At 46.3% G+C, this 25,248-nt stretch overlaps 1 protein-coding gene across 1 annotated transcript in view; it reads left to right on the top strand.

Annotated features, from left to right (window-relative positions):
* The window catches only part of LOC135877851 (olfactory receptor 5F1-like), a 59,879-nt gene extending 56,988 nt beyond the window's left edge, over window positions 1–2,891 (top strand). The window contains 2 exon segments of the mRNA XM_065403382.1: window positions 2,116–2,418; window positions 2,420–2,891. Of these exon segments, the coding sequence (XP_065259454.1) occupies window positions 2,116–2,418; window positions 2,420–2,891 (775 nt within the window).
* Window positions 2,892–25,248: the final 22,357 nt, after the last annotated feature.

The raw sequence follows: 25,248 nt of genomic DNA, 5'->3' as shown, positions 1-25,248 counted from the left end.
GATTAAGGGTGAATTTTTCAAAATGGGCCTAAGTGACTTAGGAGCTTGAGTCCCATTTTTAAAGGTGACTCGACACACTTTTTAAAATGGGACTTAGGATCCTAAGTTACATAGGCATTTTTGAATATTTTTCTCTGTGTGACTTGCACTTAGGATCAGAGAGGATGTTTCTGGCAGAGGTGGGAATTGAATCCAGATCTTCTGAGACCCAGTCCAGTGCCTTAACTACCAGATTTCAGAGTAGCAGCCGTGTTAGTCTGTATCCGCAAAAATAACAGGAGTACTTGTGGCACCTTAGAGACTAACAAATTTATTAGAGCATTTATTAAAGCTCTAATAAATTTGTTAGTCTCTAAGGTGCCACAAGTACTCCTGTTATTTTAACTACCAGACTTATCCTTCCACTCTAATTAGACTGATGTAGATTTTGTGTATCAATATAGTAATAACGTAACAGTAATATCCAGGGTACAGGGTTGGCATTTAACATAATAATTAGTCTGGAGTGTTTCGCTGAGAAAAAGAGCTAGATTAATACATCTATAATTAAATACTGTACCTATTCTGCTCTTGTGTTGACAGTTCTGGGTTCCTCAAGTTCTCTCTTTATTCACAGAACAGCATCACCAGCAGCAGAGCAAGTTTCCCTGCCACACTGTTCCTAAAAGGACCACTTCCTGGGATAAGAGTTCAATCTCTAGGCTTCCAGTCCTTCGCTTCTGCAATGGGTTCCAGTTCTGGTGGTTGATATTACAGAACATTTCCCACTGTGAAATAGACCCAAGAACTTATTCAACTCACTCAACACCTACAGTACCACTCACTCACCATCAATCCACCCATCTTCAAACTCTCTGACTCATCTGACTACTGCCTTACAGAGACAGTATATTACTGTCAATATCTTTTACTGGACCAACAGTCAGGTCTTTGTGTAGCCCTGTGTAGCTTGAAGGCTTGTCTCTTTCACCAACAGAAGTTGGTCCAATAAAAGATATTACCTCACCCACCTTGCCTCTGTAATATCCTGAGATCAACATGGCTACTACAACACTGTCTGCCTTATAGTGCACTCTCCCAGCCACCTTCTCACTAATCCAATCCCACATTTCTCCTTACTCAATGATTCGTCCATTTGGGGGAGGGATAGCTCAGTGGTTTGAGCATTGGCCTGCTAAACCCAGGGTTGTGAGCTCAATCCTTGAGGGGGGCCATTTAGGGAACTGGGGTAAAAATATGTCTGGGGATTGGTCCTGCTTTGAGCAGGGGGTTGGACTAGATGACCTCCTGAGGTCCCTTCCAACCCTGATATTCTATGATTTGACTGCCCACTGACTCACCCATTCATCCACTTTTTCAACTCCCTACACAACCATCTATTCCCTAGCTCCTTCTTACACCAACAATATGCTCACCCATCTATCAATTCAACAGTTTACTAACACATCTAATTGTCCAGTACAACCAATAGACGCTCCCATCCAGTTACAAACCAAATCACCCTTCCAATCACCTATTCATTTACATCCATTCATTCATGCAGCCACGCACTTACTCACCTACCATTCAATACATCCACCCAATCACCAATTTAGAGAATATACCAAATACAATGGGATACATTTTGGAAAACATCCAAATTATCGGATGCATAAGACTGAACTGAGCACTCAGTTGTTTTGTTATCTGCCTGTCACTACAGAAACCATTTTAAGCAAACCCCAGAGAAGAGTTTGTTACCTCCTTTAGGTAGAGAGTTGAATGTTTGTGAATATATATCACTGAAGCCCAAATCTCAAAACAGTATGCATGCAAAAATATGTATGCATTTGCATGTTTTGTACACAGAATGACGACTGAGCATGAAATAGTTCATTTTCTCTTTATTAATCTTTCAGCAGGTATCAGAAATGGGAATGCTGGAAGAGAAAAATTGTACCGTAGCAACTCAGTTCATTCTCATGGGATTCACAGATGGGCCAAAGCTGCAGGTCATCTACTTTGTGTTGTTCTTTAGTGATCTATGTTATCACCCTGGTGGGGAATCTTGGGATGATCATTTTGATTAGGATCAGTTCCCGACTACACACTCCCATGTACTTCTTCCTGTGCAATTTTGTCTGTTGTCGATATCTGCTATTCATCTGTTGTCACCCCAAAGATGCTGGCGAACTTCTTAGCACAGAGCAAAGCCATTTCCTATTCTGGGTGTTTGGTTCAACTGTATTTTTTTATTATCTGGCTCAGCACTGAGTGCCTGCTTCTGGCTGTGATGGCGTATGACCGCTATGTGGCTATCTGCAAACCACTGCTTTACTCAGCAGTTATGTCCCATAAAGTCTGTGTCCCATTGGTGGCTAGCTCCTATTTCACTAGTTTCATGAGTGCTATGATTACTGCATGTTTAATTAGCAGGTTAACACTGTGGCTCCAACATCATCAACCATTTTTTCTGTGACACCCCTCCACTGCTAGCTCTGTCATCCTCTGATAGCTCCATCGCTGAAAATACCATTTCTATTTTAGCTGGTTTCACCAGTGTCAGCTCCCTCCTGATAATCCTCTTCTCTTACCTGTACATCCTGGCTGTCATCCTGAGGATCCACTCTGCCAAGGGCAGGCACAAAGCCTTCAACACTTGTGCCTCCCACCTGAGGGCCGTCACCATGTTTTATGTGACTCTGATCTTTACATACTTACGCCCCAACACCAGCTACTCACTGGGCCAAGACCAGGTGGCCTCAGTGTTCTACACAGTGGTGATCCCCATGCTGAACCCCCTGATCTACAGCCTGAGGAACAAGGAGGTGAAGGATGCTCTGAGGAGATCACTGGGGAGGGGTAGTGTTTTGAAGATGAATGCGTTTATTAAAATGACTAGAAAAGAATAACAAACACATTCATCTCCTTTCTTTATTTTTCGAGGAATGTAGCTGAGGCGGTTTCTCTCTCAAGTGCTCTTTACATAGGCATTGTAAGTAATAACCACATCTCATAGAAATGCTCACTTAAAGCTAGGCATGAAATCACTGACCTTAAATTAGTTTTGGAGGCCCACATGTGCTCACTTTAACAGTCTGTAAGGCTCTCGAATGCTACAGTGATGAGCACTGTATAAGAACATAGATAGATAGACGAAGAGGCAGACAAATAGTATTAGAAGTACATATCACAGAATAATAATTTTGTACGTGTGAGAGAAGAAACATTTGTACTTTAAATTCCGGTATCAGTCAAGTCATATGGCAGGATGGCACAGAGTAAATGGAACATAATGTGTTTTTAAAAACATTGTATGTAAAAAAATATGTAGTGTGTAGCTACATATACCATTGGTGTAATAACCAGACAGCAAACCCTGAGATCAGCAGTCCCTGACCTCTCTTTCCCCGAACATATATTGCTATTATTGTGTCTGATGCTCTCAGGGGTTTACAGCCATGCAGGAGGCACTTGGCACTTTGCAGCATCTGTCACATTGTTATTGCTACATTAAACCCCAAGCTATAAATACTACAAGTGTCTCCTTTGAACCTCAGGAGAGAGCCATGCCCCCTGATTATAAATCACTTGTTGATGGAAAGGTCATGGATGAAAGTTTAAATCTGGTGTGATACAGGAGGGCCAGGGAGCAGTGGGAAGTGGTAGAAGGGAAGTATATAAACCCTAGGTTAATTAAGGCGTGGTTCCCTATAGACTATGGAGGGTTGCTACAGGTTAATTGGAGCACCTGTAATCAACTAAGGCCCTGTTAGAAACCTAATAAAACCCCCTGCTTCAGGCAGTCAGGGGGAAGGAGGAAGGAGAGAGGACTGGAGCGTGGAGGTGTGCTGTTAGACTTGGAGGAACAGAAAACTGGAGTAAGGGAGACCCTGCCCCAGCAGGGGAGGGACATTCCCTCCCCCAGCGTTTAAGGACTGAAGGTACCCCACCCAAGGGAGAAGAGGGTAAGAACCTGCAGGGGTTGAGAGGGGCTGGGACTCAGAGTGAGGAGCAAACCCAGACCCCTCCCCCGCTTCCCTCCTTTACCACCTTCCTGGGCCACTAGTGGGGCCCTTGGTGCCCCAAGAGCAGGGGTAAGGGGTGGTATTTTAGGCCCCCCCACCAAGAAAAGTGCAGGACCCACCATACTATATCGACCATCTTGTCACACGTGGTGTGAGGAGTGGGATCCCTGCGCTGTGAACATAATCCAGAGTGGGTCACAACCACCCTGCCTCAAGATGGAGGATCTGGTCAAAGCACTGGTGCAAGCCACTGCCGCCCAGCAGGAGGCTACCCGGGTTCAGGCAGCTGCCCAACAGGAGGCCATGCGGCTGCAGCAAGAGACCAATCACCTGTTGATGACTCAGGCCACCCAAGATCGGGCCATGCTGCAGGAACTAGTGAACCAAGTGAAGATCCTTATGGAGCTGAGCCGTGGGTATGATGGGACACGGACCATACGGGCCAGCTACTGTCTGCAGAAAATGACCTGGGAGGATGATGTGGAGGCGTACCTCCTGGCTTTTGAGAGGACAGCTCTGAGGGAGGCCTGGGCCCGAGACCAGTGGTCAGGGATCCTTGCCCCATTTTTGTGCGGGGAGGCCCAGAAGGCCTACTATGATATGACCACAGAGGAGGCAGCAGATTACCCCCGACTGAAGGCGGAGATCCTAGCCAGGGCAGGGGTAACAACGGCCTTGAGAGCCCGGAGGTTCCATGAATGGCAGTACTGTGAAGACAAGACACCGCGATCACAACTATTTGACCTAATCCACCTAGCCTGGAAGTGGTTAAGCCCGGAGGCTCTCAGCTCAGAGAAAATGATGGAGTTCCTGGTACTGGACCACTATACGAGGGGACTACCCTCGGGCCTCCGAACCTGGGTAGGCCAGAATGACGCCTCCACCTATGGCGAACTAGTCACCCTTGTAGAGAGACAACTGGCAGCCTGTGAACTGTTCGAAACCCCGGGAGGTGAAACACGGCGTTTTAGGAAACCAGCCCCAACCCCGAGACCCCGGATCATCGAGAACTCCAGGAAAGCCATAGCTGGAAGAACAAGCACCAAGGAGCAGCCTGAGGCCCCAAAGGGACCTGGGGGTCCGGGGGGAGAGGGTTGGGGAAGCGAGTCAGAGGACCCAAGACAGAGGGCAACCTCCGGAATGAGATATCACTGTTATGAGTGTGGGGAGTTGGGGCATATAGCAGCCCAGTGCCCCAACAGGGAGGAGCCCATGCAATGTAATCTGGGGGATCCCGGGGACCAATGTGGCCTAATCAGCCTGGTGGGGGTTGCGATGGCCCAACATGAGTACACCAGGCCAGTAAAGATGAATGGCATCCAGACCATAGCTTTGGTGGACTCTGGGAGCGCTGTCACATTGGTCTCAGGGAAATTAGTGGGGCAAGACCAACTGAGCCGGGCCAAGAGCACTGGAGTAACATATGTCCATGGCACAGTAAATTTCTACCCCACAATTCCAATACGGATTGAGATCCAGGGAAGTACTACCAAGATGACTGCAGGGGTGGTCCCCAAGCTCCCCTACCCAGTCTTAATTGGCAGGGACTTTCCTGGGTTCGAGAGCCTACTCCCCCCCCTTGAGTTAGGGAAGGGAAGTAAACCCCGAGCAGAATGTGAGGTACCCATGGATGATCCTACCACAATTTTTGCTGGGTTTTCCCCAGAGTTATTTTCACCCCCTGGGAAGTCCCGGAAATCCAGACGGGAAAGGAGAGCAGACAAAAGATTAGGAACCAGGATCTTGGCAGCAAACCAGAAAGCTGCCCTGGTTGGGAGGAAGGCTCGTGGAGACCCAGAGACGGCCCCCAGCATGAGCAGAAGCACCCCAAAAGAAGGAGGGAAACCCAAGTCAATAGAATCAGGCCAGATTGGTCCCGCACGTGAATGTTTTGGGCAGGACCAAGCTGATGACCCACTATATGCAAACGTGAGGGAGGAGGTAGTAGAGGTAAATGGCGTGCCAGTAGAAGGGAAAACCAAAGGCACAGGGCCATACTATATAATCAAGCAGGATCTGTTGTACCGGGTAGTGCCAATATGGGGGGAAGTAGTAGAACAGCTCTTGGTGCCACGGAAGCACACAAGGGCTGTATTAGAATTAGCTCACAGTCATCTGTTTGGGGGACATTTAGGAGCAGACAAGACCCTGGATAGAGTCCTAAGAAGGTTCTACTGGCCGGGGGTACGGGCAGAAGTCCAACACTATTGCACCTCCTGCCCAGAGTGCCAGCTGCATAGTCCCCGACCTCAGTTAAGGGCCCCATTGGTACCCTTGCCCATAATTGAAGTTCCTTTTGAAAGAATAGCAATGGATCTAGTGGGCCCACTAGAAAGAACAGCCCGGGGCCACCAAAGCATACTTGTCATCCTGGACTATGCTACATGGTACCCTGAAGCCATTCCTTTAAGGAACCCCACATCCAAGGCAATCGCAAAAGAACTGGTGCAGGTTTTTGCTAGGGTAGGCATCTCTAAGGAGATCCTGACAGATCAAGGGACTCCCTTCATGTCGAGAGTAATGAAAGACTTATGTACCCTGCTCCACATCCAAGCCTTGCGGACCTCGGTCTATCATCCCCAAACAGATGGTCTGGTTGAGCGATTTAACCGCACTCTCAAGAGCATGATCCGAAAGGTGGTGGCCCAAGACGGAAAAGATTGGGATACCCTCCTACCATATCTGATGTTTGCAATATGAGAAGTTCCCCAAGCCTCTACTGGTTTCTCCCCCTTCGAGCTACTGTATGGACGCCACCCACGTGGCATATTAGACATCGCAAAGGAGGAATGGGAGGAACAACCCAACCCAGGGAAGAATGTCATTGCACATGTAGCCCAGATGAGAGAACGAATAGCCCAAGTGACCCCCATAGTACGAGAGCATTTGGAGAAAGCACAAGAGGCCCAACGAACCTACTACAATCGTCTGGCAAAAACACGGAAATTTCAACCAGGAGAACGGGTGCTGGTGCTGGTACCAACAGCAGAAAATAAGCTCCTGGCCAGTTGGCATGGACCCTATGAGATCGTGGAAGCTGTTGGGGAGGTGAATTATAAGGTAAAGCAGCCAGACCGCCGAAGGCCAGAGCAGATCTATCATGTCAACTTACTGAAACCCTGGCACGATCGGGAGACGTGCCTGGCCATCCTGCCGGCCACACCCCAGGCAGATGGCCCACAAGGGCAGGTAAGGATATCCCCCGAATTAGCCCCAGAACAATGAACAGAGGTCATCGAAATGATCCAGCGGAACCAAGATGTGTTCTCCACACAACCAGGCCGTACGACGCTGATCCAACACCACATTGTCACCTGTCCCAGAGCAAGGGTGACCATAAAACCATATCGCATACTGGAGGCAAAAAGAGAAGAAATTAGGGCAGAAGTAAGGAAGATGCTGGAACTTGGGGTGATTGAGGAATCCCACAGCCAGTGGTCCAGCCCTATTGTCTTGGTCCCCAAGCCTGATGGCACCCTGAGGTTTTGTAATGACTTTCGGAAGTTAAATGAGGTATCCCAATTCGATGCCTACCCGATACCACGTGTTGATGAGCTGGTGGATCAGTTAGGCAAGGCCCGATACTTGACCACCTTGGACTTGACAAAAGGCTACTGGCAGATCCCCCTGGCTGAGGACGCCAAGGAAAAAACCACTTTCTCTACACCTGATGGCCTCTTCCAATATACTGTCCTCCCTTTTGGGCTCCATGGGGCCCCCGCAACTTTCCAACGATTGATGGACAGATTACTTCGACCCCATGCCAAGTATGCTTCTGCCTATTTAGATGACGTGGTAATCCATAGTCCTGACTGGGAGACACACCTGGGGAAAGTGGAAGCGGTACTAGATACTCTTAGACAGGCTGGCCTCACCGCTAACCCATCCAAATGTGCAATAGGGCTAGCCAAGGCCAGATACCTCGGGTATGTAGTCGGAACGGGCCTGGTGAAGCCCCAGTGGAACAAAGTGGAGGCAATACAGAAATGGCCCCGCCCAATCCGAAAAAAACAAGTCAGAGCATTCTTAGGGTTAGTAGGGTACTATCGCCGGTTCATCCCTCACTTCGTCACAAGGGCAGCGCCTCTGATGAACCTAATAAGAGCTCGGGGCCCGGAGATAGTTAAGTGGACCGAGGAAGCAGAGGAAGCTTTCACAGACCTAAGGACAGCCCTTTGCAGCCATCCAGTGCTCATAGCCCCAGATTTCACAAAGGAATTCATCCTACAAACAGACGCCTCGGAGGTAGGACTTGGGGCCGTCCTTTCACAGATGGTGGGAGATGAGGCGCACCCGATCCTTTACCTCAGCCGAAAGCTCCTGCCCAGGGAGCAATGGTACGCCATAGTAGAAAAGGAATGCCTAGCAATTAAATGGGCCATGGAGATTCTACGGTACTACCTACTTGGGCGGCCGTTCACCCTTGTGACGGACCACGCCCCGCTCCAATGGATGCACACAAATAAGGAGAGGAATGCACGAGTGACTAGATGGTTCCTGTCCCTACAACCTTTTCACTTCCGGATCCAGCATAGAGCCGGCAGCCAACACAGCAACGCGGACGGCCTATCACGACAACACTGTCTTTCGTCCCAAGTAGCCCAACCACATGGCGTTGAGCAGGGGAGGGGGATATGTGATACAGGAGGGCCAGGGAGCAGTGGGAAGTGGTAGAAGGGAAGTATATAAACCCTAGGTTAATTAAGGCGTGGTTCCCTATAGACTAGGGAGGGTTGCTACAGGTTAATTGGAGCACCTGTAATCAATTAAGGCCCTGTTAGAAACCTAATAAAACCCCCTGCTTCAGGCAGTCAGGGGGAAGGAGGAAGGAGAGAGGACTGGAGCGTGGAGGTGTGCTGTTAGACTTGGAGGAACAGAAAACCGGAGTAAGGGAGACCCTGCCCCAGCGGGGGAGGGACATTCCCTCCCCCAGCGTTTAAGGACTGAAGGTACCCCACCCAAGGGAGAAGAGGGTAAGAACCTGCAGGGGTTGAGAGGGGCTGGGACTCAGAGTGAGGAGCAAACCCAGACCCCTCCCCCGCTTCCCTCCTTTACCACCTTCCTGGGCCACTAGTGGGGCCCTCGGTGCCCCAAGAGCAGGGGTAAGGGGTGGTATTTTAGCCCCCCCCCCACCAAGAAAAGCGCAGGACCCACCATACTATATCGACCATCTTGTCACACTGGGAACTGTGCCACAGATCTGTGTAACTGACCCAAATACAAAGAGGCTAGTTCAGTGGGACTATGGAAATTAATTACATCAACCACTTACACCCTCATTCATTACAGGTGTCTGTATTATATTGCACAATATAGAATGGAATAACCTTAGCTATTCAAAGAACAGGGATGCTGGTACAATAACTGACTTGAACTGTACACTAATTTCTCACATCAACACTGCAATGCACTCTGATAGGTTAGGGGCTCCTGTTTTGCATAATGACTGAATTGTTTTTTCTTAGAAGCCTCCAAACATGCAAATACCTGTGCTCTGACTGGCTGAGGGTCATTATTCTCTATACAGCATAACCACCATTCAAGTTATTTCTCAAGGGCCATGAAGTAATTATGCAACTCCTTCCTTTCTGATTGGCTGCTGCCTACAGCAAATGTAGCCATTTCACCTGTGCGACCTCCTTCTCCTGCTACCCCATGTAGCCCCTGATAAATGCAATTTAATTTAGAATGGAATTATTCTTGAAGGGATAGATCTTTTTTAGATGGCATATAGGCAGCCCTCTTTAGAACTCTGAGAGACACCAGCTAGTAGCCGTTATGTCAGCCAGCGACCATTAGGGGGAAGCAGACACTTCAAGTACACAGTAGCCTAAACTTTTCAACTGTCTTCCCTTTCAAGGCCTTAAGGTAGTTAAAGCTGGTCCCAAGCCGGTTTTCACTGACCAGATAGCAAAAGCACGGGTCTGACAACCACCAATCAAGTGTTAACACGGCAAGGACCTTTGTCTAAATGTGTATAAAATATCTGTAAAATATGTGTAAGACAAAGTACTTGTACCAAGGTGCAAGACTCTCCTTTTTTCTGCAGAATAAAGTGACTCTTCCTTATCCCTGTCTGGCTGTTATTGGCTCTCAGCTAAATGGACCCAATATTTCGGTAACATCTGCAAGGACACTGAGAAGTATCAGAAGGGTTGATGCATAATCCACACTGCTGCAAATATGAGGCTGGGCCTTACAATCACAATATAACCCTATACAACTACGTACTAGTACTACTGGTAGTATTGGCTGCAGCCAAAAGGATGTAAAGCCAATTATTGCTATTACACAGAAATAGAGGAAATAGATGAATATTTTGGTTTGGTAACAGCATTTGATAGCTAGGCCAGGGATAGAAAATAGCAGGGGTTCAACTCTTTCTGATATTCAACCTCAACTACTAGATGAAACTATCTCTCTCTCTCTGGTCTGATTATCACATAGGTGCCCACTGCAGACCTGTTTGCACTTTCCTCTGAAGCAACTAGTGCTGACCACTGTTGGAGTCAAGAAGCTGGATTGGATGGGCTACTGGTCTGACCTAGATTGACAGTTCCTATATTCCTGTACCCTACCCCCAGTGGTTTTCCTTATGATTGATATAAACAGGAAAAGTTGTCATGACAGTTTAACTGCCACTCCTGAATGACCTGTACTCCCTCACCCACTCAGTGCACGACAACCTACTCAGTAGTTTCAGAGAGGAAGAAAAAGAGGGAGTATAGGCAACTAAAATCTAATTACCCAAAGTGGGATCTGCTAAGGATATCCCAACTCCAGCAAAAGTGCAGGTGGATCTTTAATGATCCATCATGATGGGGTCTCAATATCACAGGGAAGGGAGTGTTCCAAATGGATACCAACAAATGGATGATCACAAGTTGCCAGCATTTGGGTTTTATTTCTCATCTCACCCCTCGCTCAGTCACTAACATCATCCTGGGTTTTTCCAAGAACTGGAAAGGTCATGGATGAAACTTTGCCTCTATTCATAGCTGCAGGAAATTGGGGGGGGAGGGGGGGAATCAGACAATAATTATTTAATGACCAGTAGACATTGAGATTCAAAAAGTTAAAGCTTAATAGCCGGTAAGATGCAAATTGTCAATATTACATGTCAAAATATACAAAGTAAATATCAAACTCTAATAAGTTCTCAAACAGCACTTTTCTTACTTTGTCGATCTGTAAATTTAGATTATTGATGAAAATATTTTTAGTTAGTTTCTGTGTGAAATCAGCATTTGCCGATAAAAATCTAATCCTTCTTAGGCTAGATATATCCAACTTGCTTACGTGTATTACTTCTAGAATTGTTCAAAATTAAAATTCTGTCAGAACAGTTTGACATCAGAAAATGCTGACTCCACAAATTCTAAACATCCTGTGGGAACATGTCGATTTTAATGAAATTCCATTTTTAAAATATCAAAATGATTTGTTTTGATTTTCATTTAGAAACAACTGTTTTCATTTTGAATTTTATTTTATGCTACATTATCTTATAAATTATAATGTAATGTAAAATTTTAAAAAAATGTGGAAACCGAAATAAATGCTCTGAGGCCAACAATCCATCCAGGAACTTTAAAGCATGAGCCTCTATGGCCTGAACTAAAAGACCCAGTACTGTCACCCTAGGCAGTAGCTGGCTCATCAATGTCTGTCTGTGGCCCAGCCACCGGTACAGGGAGCAGAGTGCCCCACTGAGTGGGTTGTGGATTACAATGGCCAACACCTCCTCCTGTACCAAACCCAGCAGACCAGATAAGTGATGGAAGAGATCCCTAGTCAATGTTACCTGGACGCCCCTTTGGAGAATTCCCCTTGTGTAGCAGGCACTCCTATGTCACCTTTGCGAGAGTCATGGGTGCAGGGGGCAGTGTTCAAGGGCAGGGAAAAGTGTGTGGTGGGCATAGGCCAGAGGAGAGATGGGATAGATTGGGGACAGAATGAGGTGTGGCCTAGATGGATCTGCTCCTGGTGATTCTACCCTCTGCAATAGCCCATAGGGGGAGCAGGTCACGCAGGGGAGAATATATGGCATACCCTGAAGGGGTCTAGCAGTGGGCATATTCCCCCTTGTGTGCTCAGGGTCTTTGGAAGGGTTTCTGTTCCCCTTACTCTGGGCTGTGTGCCATTTGTACATTCCCGCTCTTAGAAATTAGAATGGTAAGAGAACCATTAAATCCCTTTGTCCATTACCTCTCCATGCAGGTTTGGTCACTACTATCTCTAACACAATGCTTTAGGGTACCTAACACTGAATTTGTGCCCTGGCAGAGTTGCCAGCTGTTTTAATTGGAAAATGACTTTTGTGTTCAATTAAATCTCCATACACAATTCATGCAAAAGCCATTGCTTAATTACTTGGTGCTGTATGTTCCAGTCACTGGAAGATTTATATGCTCCCCCCAGAGACCAGGTTCCAAGATACTTGGAAATATGAATAAATATGGCAGCATTAACCAGATGTGAGTCCTTTCAGGGCTGCTTTTCATCTTTACAATTTGGGGTTTTACAAGAACTAGATTAAATGCTAATATTCTTGACATGTTAGAAAAATTTTTGGTGGTACAAAACTGATGCAACCCTCTTAACCATGTTCTGAAGTCAAAACCCCATGTTCAATTGTCAAATTGGCCTTAAATTCAGCAGCAAGATCCCACGGTTGTGTGACAGCCTGGGAATCCCATGACAGCTTCCTTTATTTTTATTTTTATTTATTTTATGTATTTATTTATTTATAAAGGGTAGGTTTTTAATGAACTAAGTGTTTAGTTGATTAAGACAGTAGCAGAAGGGTTTAGACATTTCCAGTTATAGGGAGGTGGAAACTGCATGGCTTACCTTGGGCAGCTTGGAACATGGTAAGTGTGCATGATGATCTGCATTCTGTCTCCTAGCCAGGAGTGTAGGTGAGGCAGGCACACACCACAGAGTGCCATCATATTTCCATGGTGACAAACCTTGCTTGTGACCTTATTTTCCCAAAGATTCTGAGCACCACTTTCTCCCCCTGGCATTACTAGTGTTTGTGGATGTACAATACCTCTGAAAAACAAGTCATTGGTTCTCAAAACCCTTCTAACAGTTATTTAATCAGATAAGCCATTGATTCCTGATTTGGAATATATTTGTTCCTTGCATTAGGAATTGGGAGGTTATGTTACCTCTGTATTTCTTACAGTTAAACTGCTGCTGGAATACTGTGTCCAGTTCTGGTGTCCACAGTTCAACAAGGATGTTGGTAAATTGAAGACAGTTCAGAGAATAGCCCCAAGAATGATTAAAGGATTGAAAAACATGCATTATAGGGCTGGTCTCCAGTACGGGGAAATCGACACAGCTGCAATTGATGCAGCAGGGATTGATTTAGCGGGTCTAGTGAAGACCCACTAAATCGATGGCAGAGTGCTCTCCTGCTCTCCGAGAAGAGTAAGGGAAGTTGACTGGACTGCGTCTCCCATCAACTGAGCGCTGTGACCTAAGCTATGTCGACTCAAGCTACATTATTCACATAGCTAGAGTAGTGTAACTTAGGTCAACTTACCCCTGTAGTGAAGACAAGCCATTAGTAACAAACTCAAGGAGCTCAATCTGTTTTGCTTAACTAAGAGAAGGTTAAGGGGTGACTTGATTAAAGTCTATAAGTACCTACAAGGGGAACAAGCATTTGATAATGAGCTCTTCAAGCTAGTGAACAAAGGTATAACAGGATCCACTGGCTGGAAGTTGAAGCTAGACAAATTCAGATTGGAAAGAAGATGCAAATTTTTATCAGTGAAGGTTCACTGGTTCAATCAGCCATTGGTAGAGTTTACCAAGGAAAGTGACAGATTCTCCATCACTGGCAATATTTAAATCAAGACTGGATGTTTTCTAAAAGATCTGCTGTAGTTCAAACAGGAATTAATTCAGGGAATACTATGGTGTGTGTTATATAGGAGGTCACACTAGATTATCAGAATGGTCCCTTTTGGCCTTATAATCTATGCATCTGTGTGGGAATGAAGAAGGTTAATCAAATAATTGCTTCCATTAGTATCTGATCCAAAATCTATTGAGGTCAGTGGAAATTCTCCCTCTGACTCCACTGTGCTTTGGATCAAGCCCACAGACTTTATTGTCTATACTAATAAAAAGTCTTCTGAAATTAAATATTACACTCAGGGTTGGCAGTCAGTAATAAATCTTTGTGCCAGATCCTCAGGTGATATAACTCATCATAGTTCCTTTGGAGTCAACTGAGGATTTGTGACTGTCTTTTTCTATCATCCTTGAGAAATTGTCTTGAAAACTTTATCAGCTTGGGCACAAAATGTACATGCCTGTCCTTAGCAATGATTAAAGATAATGAAAAAATGATGATAGTTTACTTGCCACTAAATTATATTAAATTCAATTAAATTGTCCACATGGGAAGGTAGAAATTTGCAAGACTCATTTATTCAATGCTTGTATAAGGTGCTGTGTTGACAGCTCTGGAGACTGAAGTCTTCTGCTCCATTACCCATACAGCACCTACTGAATAGGCAGTAACAGGGCAAACGTCCTCAAAAATATTGCCTCCCTAAAATGCATCTTTACCTTGAACTGCAGGGATCATCTCCAGAGGTAAGAGGGCATTTTAGCCTTCATTCATTTTGCCAAAAAATTAGAGATTTCAACTTTTTGTCTCAATCTGCGATGAAATGAAATGTCAAAATCATCAAATTTCCTGTGGGGTGAAAATTTGTTTTTTTTTCAAATGAGCTCTGTTCATTAGGACTAAGGAGGTTTATGAAGATCTCTAGAAACTAGCTGACTCAGCAGCACATTGATTGCAACCAACAACAACAAAAATCAGTGTTACCGTGATATCAAGCTACTGCATATAGAAAAGAACAGTTTAAACTACACACAGGCACTGATGGGTTCTGAAGCTTAAGGGGTGACTTGATCACAGTCTCTAAATATCTACATGGGGAAAAATATTTAATAATGGTCTCTTCAACCTAGCAGAGGAAGGTATAGCACGATCCAGTGACTGCATACTGAAGCTAGACAAATTCTAACTCGAAATAAGGCATCAATTTTTAACTGTGAGTGTAAGTAAACATTGAAATGATTTACTGAAGGTTGTGGTGGATTCTTCATCACTGACAATGTTTAAATCAAGATTGGATGTTTATTCTAAAAGATCTGCTCTGGAATTATTTTGGGGAAGTTTTATGGCCTGTCTTATATAAGAGGTCAGACTATTACAAATCTACAAATTAGTTCTAACATTGCAGGAGGAATAGCTAAGCACCTTTGTGGTCAGTTCAATCAAAAGGACTGCTCAGTGCACAGAGGTGGTTAAAAAATGCAAATGCATATAAAAAGGGAATAGAGTATTTATTAAGAGGGCAATACAAATAATTAATGGATAGTAGGTGATTTCTATGGAAAAAAATTACAGTGTGTTAGGAATGAATGGTACTATATGTCTTCATCTGCCATGTGCTGTTTGATTTTGCTCACCTCATCACAAAAAAGAACCAGCAACAGGTCTAGAGAAGAGCAACAACATTTATGCCAAGCTTGGTGGGCTTTATGCAAGGAGAGAGTAGAATGACTATATTCATAGAGTTATAGACTTTAAGGTCCCAAGAGATCATTAGATCATCTGGCCTGACTTCCTCCATTGTGTTTGTAAGAGAATGTAATCCAGTTATTCCTGGAAATCAGAGTTAGGAGATATATATGTATCTCCTCTTCCTGATTTCCAGGGACCCTATATATAGGGTCATAGATACAAAGAAACACCCACCAGAAACCCCAGTTACTACAGGCCTGATGCAGAGTTCATAGAAGTGAGCATGAATCTTACCATTGATTTCAGTGGGCTTTGGATCAGGGCCTATGTTTTGTAACTTCACAACAAACAGCTGCCCATGAAATTAAATGGTGTCATGTTTAAAATGGATATAGGAAGATGTTTTTCAATGCAACGTGGGACAAATGTGGAGTTCTCACTGCTACCAGGGCATGCAAACCACTACTACTGTGGTCGTATGTGTCCTCTTTAAAAAAGGATTAAGTACCTACATGGAGAGCAATAGCCGTTGAAGTAACAAGAATTTTAAAAGCTCATATAAAAGTGTCCTGGACAACACCCCTTTGTGGCACAGCATAGACCTGTGGGCACACTGCCTGCTACTCCCTTTGTCTGTTTCGTATAAGAAGCCACTCTCCAATCAGAATATTTTAAATGGAGATTCCCTCTGTGAGGAATATCACTTAATCCTCTTCTGGCAGTATGACAAATTAGTCCTTTGTACTCCAAGTCCAACCCTTGTTCCCCTTGATTCAGGGTTCCCACAGACGACCTTCCTAGGTCTCTGTAGACAATTCTGTAGGTTTCAGCTCCTTAGGCAAGAGTCCCACACCCCACCTCTTTGGCACCTGGCAGGACTGGCCTTACCATGAGGCGAACTCAGGTGGCGGCCTCAGGTGGCAGACTGGGGGGTGGGGGTAGGGGGATGCCACTAGGACCCAGAGTATAGAAATTTGTGTCTGCTGCTGGTGCATATGTATTCCCTCTGCTCTAGATGCACAGAGATGGTGGAGTGCTGTGCTGGAGGAAGGAGGGCACAAGAGACATAACAGGCAGGCAGGAGAAAAGGTGAGAGGGAATAACAGAAAGCAGCCAGAGCTGGAGGGAGAGAGAGGAGGAGGAGCCTCTTATGTACCTCTCTAGCACCCCCAGGAGCCTGGACTGATTAACATCAGCTTCTCAGGGAGCTTCCTGTTTCCTGCTGCTTCCCTGAACCCACTTGAGGAGAACAGGCAGTAAACTGAAGTAGTAGGAGCCAGTTAGGCCCTTAAGGTGCTGATATCTTCCCTCACTCAGGCCCTGCTACCAGCCTGCTTATTTGTTCCCTTCAATTGAGTGTTGAGAGCCACTATAGCTGGCACAGAACAGCAGTCAAGAGTGAAAGAAGAAAACACCCCTCTGGGGCAGCATTCAGAAAAAGAAAGAAAGCAAAGGAAGCTTTTCTATCTAAGCAGGCAGGAGCTCTCCTGAGATACATAGACACAAATGTTCATGGTGAACCTTCCGGCCCCAGTGAGGATGTGAGTGGTGAGGAGATGCCTGATCTTCCAGTTAGTCAGAGTGCAGGTGACCTGGCAGCTACTGCAGCATACATATCTCCAGCTCAAATGGATGTAACCATGCACATTCCTGAAGAAAAGTGTAGATCAGAGAAGGGTGTGGTGGAGGCGCAAGAAACAGCTGCTGTGGAGTTTAGTTCCTTAAGTCTAGATGATCCAGGACTGTGGATCCACTTGAGCAGTAGCCTGAGGGACTTCCTTGTACTGCATGGGCCACAGCAAGTGAAAAACTTCATGTTCCCCAAAGACAATGAAAATAGAAGTTTCCATCCAACACATTACTGGCGTGAAATCCCCAATGGTGACAAAGTGGAGAGGCCATGGCTTATGTACTCAAAACCCCAGAATGCTGCATACTGTTTTTGTTGCAAACTCTTCCAGTCTAATGTTCCAGCCACATTGGGTTCTACAGGAACAAAGGACTGGAAAAATCTGGCAAGAAATCTGGCATGCCATGAGAAGTCAGCAAATCACCAGAGAGCATTCCATAGGTGGAAAGAGCTTAAGATGAGACTAAGGTTAAAGGCCACCATAGATGATCAGCATCAAGAGAAGATTGCATCAGAGTCTCTTTACTGGCAAAATGTTCTGAAAAGGCTCATTGCCATTGTGAGAAAGATTGCTACCCAAAACCTAGCACTGTGTGGCACTTCAAATCAGCTGTATGTGCCAAACAATGGAAACTTCCTTAAAATTGTGGAGCTGATGGCTGAGTTTGATGCTGTACTTCAGGAGCATCTAAGAAGAGTCACCACCCAAGAAATGTACACACACCACTACCTTGGAAAAGCAATTCAAAATGAGATCATACAGTTACTGTCAACAAAAGTCAAACAGAAGATTGTGGTAGATCTGAAGTCAGCAAGATATTACTCTGTTATTCTGGACTGCACACCTGACATCAGCCATATGGAACAAATGACTTTAATGGGGCGTTTTGTAACAACAGCAGAACCTAGTGAAAATGTCCATGCAATGGTGACTGTCAGAGAGCATTTTCTAGAATTTATTGGCATTGAAGATACTACAGGAGCTCGTCTGACAAATGTGCTTCTTAAAAAGCTGGAAATATGGGAATTGTGATAGCTGACATGAGAGGTCAGGGCTACGATAGTGGTGCCAATATGAAAGGAACGAACAGAGGAGTGCAGACACGGATCCGAGAGTTAAACCCTTGAGCTTTTTTTGTCCCATGCAGTTCTCATTCATTGAACTTGGTGGTCAGTGATGCAGCGTCAGCTTCTAGTGAGGCTGCTGAATTTTTTAATGTAATTCAAAGCATCTATGTATTTTTCTCTGCATCAACTCATCGATGGCAAATTTTGAAGCAACATCTGGGAACATCCTCTCTGATACTGAAACCACTGAGTGCCACATGGTGGTAAAGTCAAGTGAAGGTGATAAAGCCTATCAAACACCAAATTGGGAAGATAGATGATGCCATAGTTGTCATTATGGAGGATAATGCCATGACAGGAACTATTCATGGGAGAACAGTGGCAGAGGGAAATGGAATCACCAGAAACATACATAACTTCACATTTTTGTGTGGCTTAGTGTTGTGGCATGACATACTGTTTGAAATAAATGTTGTAAGCAAGAGACTCCAAGGTGTTGACCTTGATATATCTGGAGCAATGGAACAACTGGACAAAGCAAAGTCATACCCACAGTCTTACCAGTCAGATGAGGGATTTCAAAACATTCTGAAGAGTGCACAGAAATTGGCAGAGGAACTTCACACTGAAGCTATTTTCCCACCCATTCAAGAATACAAGAGTCACTGAAGAAGAAGACATTTTGATTATGAGGCCATAAGAGACCCCAAACAACAATTCAAAGTTGAATTCTTTAACCAGGTGCTAGATTGTGCAATACAGTCAGTTGAAGAACATTTCATGCAGCTCAAGGAACACAGCAGAATATTTGGGATGTTGTATGATATTCCAAAACTCCTCACTATACCTGAAGAAGACCTACACCAGCAATGCAGGACACTAGAGACAGTGTTGACACGTGCGAACTGAAAGCCCTTTCAAGATACATTTCAGCAGTATCAACTACAAAGGCTGTTCTGGAATATATGTGCACAAATAAGCTGACCACCCTCTTTCCAAATGCTTTTGTTGCTCTGTGCATACTTCTAACACTTCCTGTAACAGTTGCCAGTGGAGAACACAGCTTCTCCAAGCTGAAGTTAATAAAAACACATCTACGCTCCACAATGACACAGGAGAGGCTGGTCGGCCTTGCAACCATCTCAATAGAGCATAAGCTGGCCCAGACTGTAGACCTTCAGGAAGCAGTTCAAATCTTTGCAACCAAGAAGGCACGGAAAGCACCACTTTGATTATTCAAACAGATAAAAATGCCAGTGTTTACTATGCAGACAAGAAAAGTTACATTTGCTGTTCAGGCGTTTGAAAGTTAAGTGTTACTTAAAATTTTTGAACAAGGCATTTAAAGTTGTTAGTTCTCCTTTATTGGGGTAGGTAGCAGAGCAGTACCATGAGAGGAGTAGAACAGGAAGAAGGCAGAATTGAGACCTTTCAAAGTTTTGGCCTAAGTGAGAGGGCATGGGGCCGTCATTTGAGCTCCCCGTCTCAGGTGCCAAAATGTTGTGGGCCGGCCCTGGCACCTGGGCTGTGTTTAGGGTCATGTTCCACCAGGTCACCAGTAGCTAGTTTCCAGCCCTGGGTTTAGGGGCCCATAACCCTCCTTCTGAGGCTGTACAGGCAGGACAGCTTTCTCCTTTCTCTGATGTCTGCCCTCTCTCCTCCTAGGCCTGCCACAAAAGATACCCTCCCTCTCACAGCTCTCCTGAGAACTGAGGCCCCTTTCTCCAGCTCTCCTTCTGCTGAGCTCTCTTCAGCCTTTTAAATAAATTACCCATCTGATCAGGACTAGTTTTGGCTAATCTGGCACAGGTATGGCTGAGCCCAATGATTCTTAAAGGACCAGCCAACCAGCCTGTGACAAAGAATTTTAAAATTCTCACACTTCACAAATTGATGGTCAGCTGGGGATGAGAAGGAATTCCTAGACTCATAGACTTTAAAGCCAGAAGGGACCACTATGATTATCTGCGCTGACCTCCTGTGTTATGCAGCTGAGAGAATTTTGCCTACATATTTCTGCATCAAGCCCTGCGACTTGTGATTCTGCATCAAGCCCTGCGACTTGTGATCGCAGGCCCTGGTTCTCATGGGAGACTTTAATCACCCTGATATCTGCTGGGAGAGCAATACAGCGGTGCACAGACAATCCAGGAAGTTTTTGGAAAGTGTAGGGGACAATTTCCTGATGCAAGTGCTGGAGGAACCAACTAGGGGCAGAACTCTTCTAGACCTGCTGCTCACAAACTGGGCAGAATTAGTAGGGGAAGCAAAAGTGGATGGGAACCTGGGAGGCAGTGACCATGAGATGGTCAAGTTCAGGATCCTGACACAAGGAAGAAAGGAGAGCAGCAGAATACGGACCCTGGACTTCAGAAAAGCAGACTTTGACTCCCTCAGGGAACTGATGGGCAGGGTCCCCTGGGAGAATAACATGAGGGGGAAAGGAGTCCAGGAGAGCTGGCTGTATTTTAAAGAATCCTTATTGAGGTTGCAGGAAAAAAACATCCCAATGTGTAGAAAGAACAGTAAATATGGCAGGCGACCAGCTTGGCTTAACAGTGAAATCCTTGCTGACCTTAAACGCAAAAAAGAAGCTTACAAGAAGTGGAAGATTGGACAAATGACCAGGGAGGAGTATAAAAATACTGCTCAGGCATGCAGGAGTGAAATCAGGAAGGCCAAATCACACTTGGAGTTGCAGCTAGCAAGAGATGTTAAGAGTAACAAGAAGGGTTTCTTCAGGTATGTTAGCAACAAGAAGAAAGTCAAGGAAAGTGTGGGCCCCTTACTGAATGAGGGAGGCAACCTAGTAACAGAGGATGTGGAAAAAGCTAATGTACTCAGTGATTTTTTTGCCTCTGTCTTCATGAACAAGGTCAGCTCCCAGACTGCTGCACTGGGCAGCACAGTATGGGGAGAAGGTGACCAGCCCTCTGTGGAGAAAGAAGTGGTTCGGGACTATTTAGAAAAACTGGACGAGCACAAGTCCATGGGGCCGGATGCGCTGCATCCGAGGGTGCTAAAGGAGTTGGCGGATGTGATTGCAGAGCCATTGGCCATTATCTTTGAAAACTCATGGCGATTGGGGGAGGTCCCGGATGACTGGAAAAAGGCTAATGTAGTGCCCACCTTTAAAAAAGGGAAGAAGGAGGATCCGGGGAACTACAGACCAGTCAGCCTCACCTCAGTCCCTGGAAAAATCATGGAGCAGGTCTTCAAGGAATCAATTCTGAAGCACTTAGAGGAGAGGAAAGTGATCAGGAACAGTCAGCATGGATTCACCAAGGGCAAGTCATGCCTGACTAACCTAATTGCCTTCTATGAGGAGATAACTGGGTCTGTGGATGAGGGGAAAGCTGTGGATGTGTTATTCCTTGACTTTAGCAAAGCTTTTGATATGGTCTCCCACAGTATTCTTACAGGCAAGTTAAAGAAGTATGGGCTGGATGAATGGACTATAAGGTGGATAGAAAGCTGGCTAGATCGTCGGGCTCAACGGGTAGTGATCAACGGCTCCATGTCTAGTTGGCAGCCGGTTTCAAGTGGAGTGCCCCAGGGGTCGGTCCTGGGGCCGGGTTTGTTCAATATCTTCATTAATGATCTGGAGGATGGCGTGGACTGCACTCTCAGCAAGTTTGCAGATGACACTAAACTGGGAGGAGTGGTAGATACGCTGGAGGGTAGGGATAGGATACAGAGGGACCTAGACAAATTAGTGGATTGGGCCAAAAGAAACCTGATGAGGTTCAACAAGGACAAGTGCAGCGTCCTGCACTTAGGACGGAAGAATCCCATGCACTGTTACAGACTAGGGACCGAATGGCTAGGAAGCAGTTCTGCAGAAAAGGACCTAGGGGTTACAGTGGACGAGAAGCTGGATATGAGTCAACAGTGTGCCCTTGTTGCCAAGAAGGCTAACGGCATTTTGGGCTGTATAAGTAGGGGCATTGCCAGCAGATCAAGGGACGTGATCATTCCCCTCTATTCGACATTGGTGAGGCCTCATCTGGAGTACTGTGTCCAGTTTTGGGCCCCACACTACAAGAAGGATGTGAAAAAATTGGAAAGAGTCCAGAGGAGGGCAACAAAAATGATTAGGGGGCTGGAGCACATGACTTATGAGGAGAGGCTGAGGGAACTGGGATTGTTTAGTCTGCAGAAGAGAAGAATGAGGGGGGATTTGATAGCTGCTTTCAACTACATGAAAGGGGGTTCCAAAGAGGATGGATCTAGAGTGTTCTCAGTGGTACCAGATGACAGAACAAGGAGTAATGGTCTCAAGTTGCAGTTGGGGAGGTTTAGGTTGGATATTAGGAAAAACTTTTTCACTAGGAGGGTGGTGAAGCACTGGAATGGGTTACCTAGGGAGGTGGTGGAATCTCCTTCCTTAGAGGTTTTTAAGGTCAGGCTTGACAAAGCCCTGGCTGGGATGATTTAGTTGGGAATTGGTCCTGCTTTGAGCAGGGGGTTGGACTAGATGACCTCCTGAGGTCCCTTCCAACCCTGATATTCTATGATTCTATGATTCTATAATTGAACAAGATTGTATCTTGAAAAAATATCCAATCTTTATTTAAAGAAGCCAAGTGATAGAGCATTTACTACATCCTGAGATAAGTTGTTTCAATGGTTAATTACCTTCATTGTTAAAAGTTAGCACCTTATTTCCAATCTCAACTAGTCTAGATTCAACTTCCAGCATTTGGCTCTCATTATGCATCTTTCTGCTAGATTAAAGAAGAATTGACCCACCAATGTGATTTGAATATACAGCCTTCTGATCTAGAGTCAGCTATGCTACTGTTGTACCACAAGGTCCTATTTGTTTCTTCTACTGTACAACATAGAGTACACCATTGTATGTCTGAGCAGATGAATTATGGGAGCTTTTCCCTTTCTCTGACCATTGCCAAGCTACAGTAGGTGGACCTATAATCTGATCCAGTAAAGCAGATGGAATAATACTGGACAAGATAACCCATTGTTTGCTGTGTTGTTGTAGCCATGTGTCCCAGGTCAAACACTTTTCACAAAACGATCACTCCATATCTGACCTCTCAATCCTTTCCTCAAAGGAAAGATGAGCCTGGGAACTTAAATTCATAACTTTGCTAGACACCAAAAATCATGGTCTTAATAAAGACACAGGATTTATGGCTTTTTACAACAATCTTTTTTTGTCCTATGACTGCAAGGGTATTAATGGGCCACTTCACCTTGAATGGTCCCTTAGAATATGTGTAAACGACTTATGCTAAACAATTTGTTTTACCTTGTGCTTAGCTGTGATGCTCTGAGCATCTTTCCAAGCCCTGAAGAAGAGCTCTGTGGAGCTCGAAAGCTTGTCTCTCTCACCAACAGAAGTTGGACCAATAAAATATATTACCTCACCCACCTTGTCTCTTTAAGATAAACCATTGCTAATTCTGGAGTTGAAGCAGGATGGCAACTTCTGTGTTTCCTGTGGGAACCAGAAACCATCTTCCTCCTGAAAGGTAAATTTGGTGATTGTGTTTTTCAGAGGAAATGGATGCTGCCCTCTCTTTGAACAATAAGGCTATGTTTATGTCACGGAGGTCATGGAAGTCATGGAATTTTTGACTTCCAGAGACCTCTGTGACATTCTCTGCTTCAGCCCCAGGGGCTGCAGGACTCTGGAGCTGGCAGCCAGCAGGGCCCTGGCAGGGTTCCAGCAACAGGCGACATCAGCAACAGGGGGCCCCCTGCAATGTTCCAGTGACAGATGACAGACTCCTGAGAGGGTTCTCCTTGGGGTTCCAGTGATGGGCGACAGCCTCGCAGGAGAGGTGGGAGAGAGAAAGCCTCGGGCAAGCGGCTGGGGGTGTCCTGTTTTCTCTTTGGGAAATATGTTCACCCTGCGGCTCTGTAGCGAGGCGGTGGGATACCCCACAGCCCCGCTGAGGGACGAACCTCCCCTAACACCAATGTGGGCGGAGCCCCTGGGTCCTGCGCCCGCCCCTCAGAGGTCACGGCGCAGACCCAGAAGTATAAAAGCCCGCCTGCAGAGCTCAGTTGAGAACCAGCCGCCGGAGAGACCAGACGTCTGTGGCCGTGCTCCCACTTGGGAGACGGCAGCAGGCCGCGGCCGGCCTGAGGACTCACCGGGCCAGCCGAGCCTACCCCTCGCTCGTTACCCCGAGGAGGACTGGCCGAGCCTGCCCCGTGCCAGCTACCCCGAGGAGGAGCCGAGCCTGCCCCGTGCCTGCTACCCCAAGGAGCAGCCGAGCCTACCCTTCACCACCTACCCAGAGGAACTGATGCTGCTGGAGACCGCCGAGGACACTGGCGCGACCCAGGTACCCTACGAGGGGGAGTGTGGAAGTAGCCCGGGGGCAGCTGACCCCAGTCTGGCTGCAGTACTGCCAGAGCCTATGTCAGTGTGTTGCGGCCAGGATCCCCACTGACAGCAGCGAGTTTCCACCGCTGCTAGGGCCCCGGGCTGGGACGCAGTGGAGTGGGAGGGCCTGCGTCCCCCCTGCCATCCACCCCTTGGGTGGCAGACTCCCCCTTTCCCTGGCCTGGAGAGGCTGGGACCTCTTGCTTATTGACTCAGCCCCTGCTTAAGGGCCTGAGTTCCTGACTGTTTGGTTGCTGCCCCGCCCTGACCTAGGGCCTGGGCTGCTATTGGACTATTGACTCAGCCCCTGCTTAAGGGCCTGAGTTCCTGACTGTTTGGTTGCTGCCCCGCCCTGACCTAGGGCCTGGGCGTCTGTATAGAACTATTGGCTCAGCCCCGGCCTAAAGGTCCTGAGCCCCTAACAGTGGGTTTGCTGTCCCCCACTACCGCAGGACCAGGACTGACAGTGAACTAGAGCGAGGTGGTGGGATACCCCACAGCCCCACTGAGGGACGAACTGCGGCCCCCATTACAGGCTCCCAGCTGCCGCAGGCAGAGGAGGAACCGGCCCCACAGCTCCCAGCAGGGGAAACCATGGAGCTTCAGCAGCAAAAGTCACAGA

The sequence above is a fragment of the Emys orbicularis genome, chromosome 4 (assembly GCF_028017835.1).
Source record: "Emys orbicularis isolate rEmyOrb1 chromosome 4, rEmyOrb1.hap1, whole genome shotgun sequence".
Taxonomy (NCBI): domain Eukaryota; kingdom Metazoa; phylum Chordata; order Testudines; family Emydidae; genus Emys; species Emys orbicularis.
This window is presented reverse-complemented; position numbering and strand designations above follow the sequence as displayed.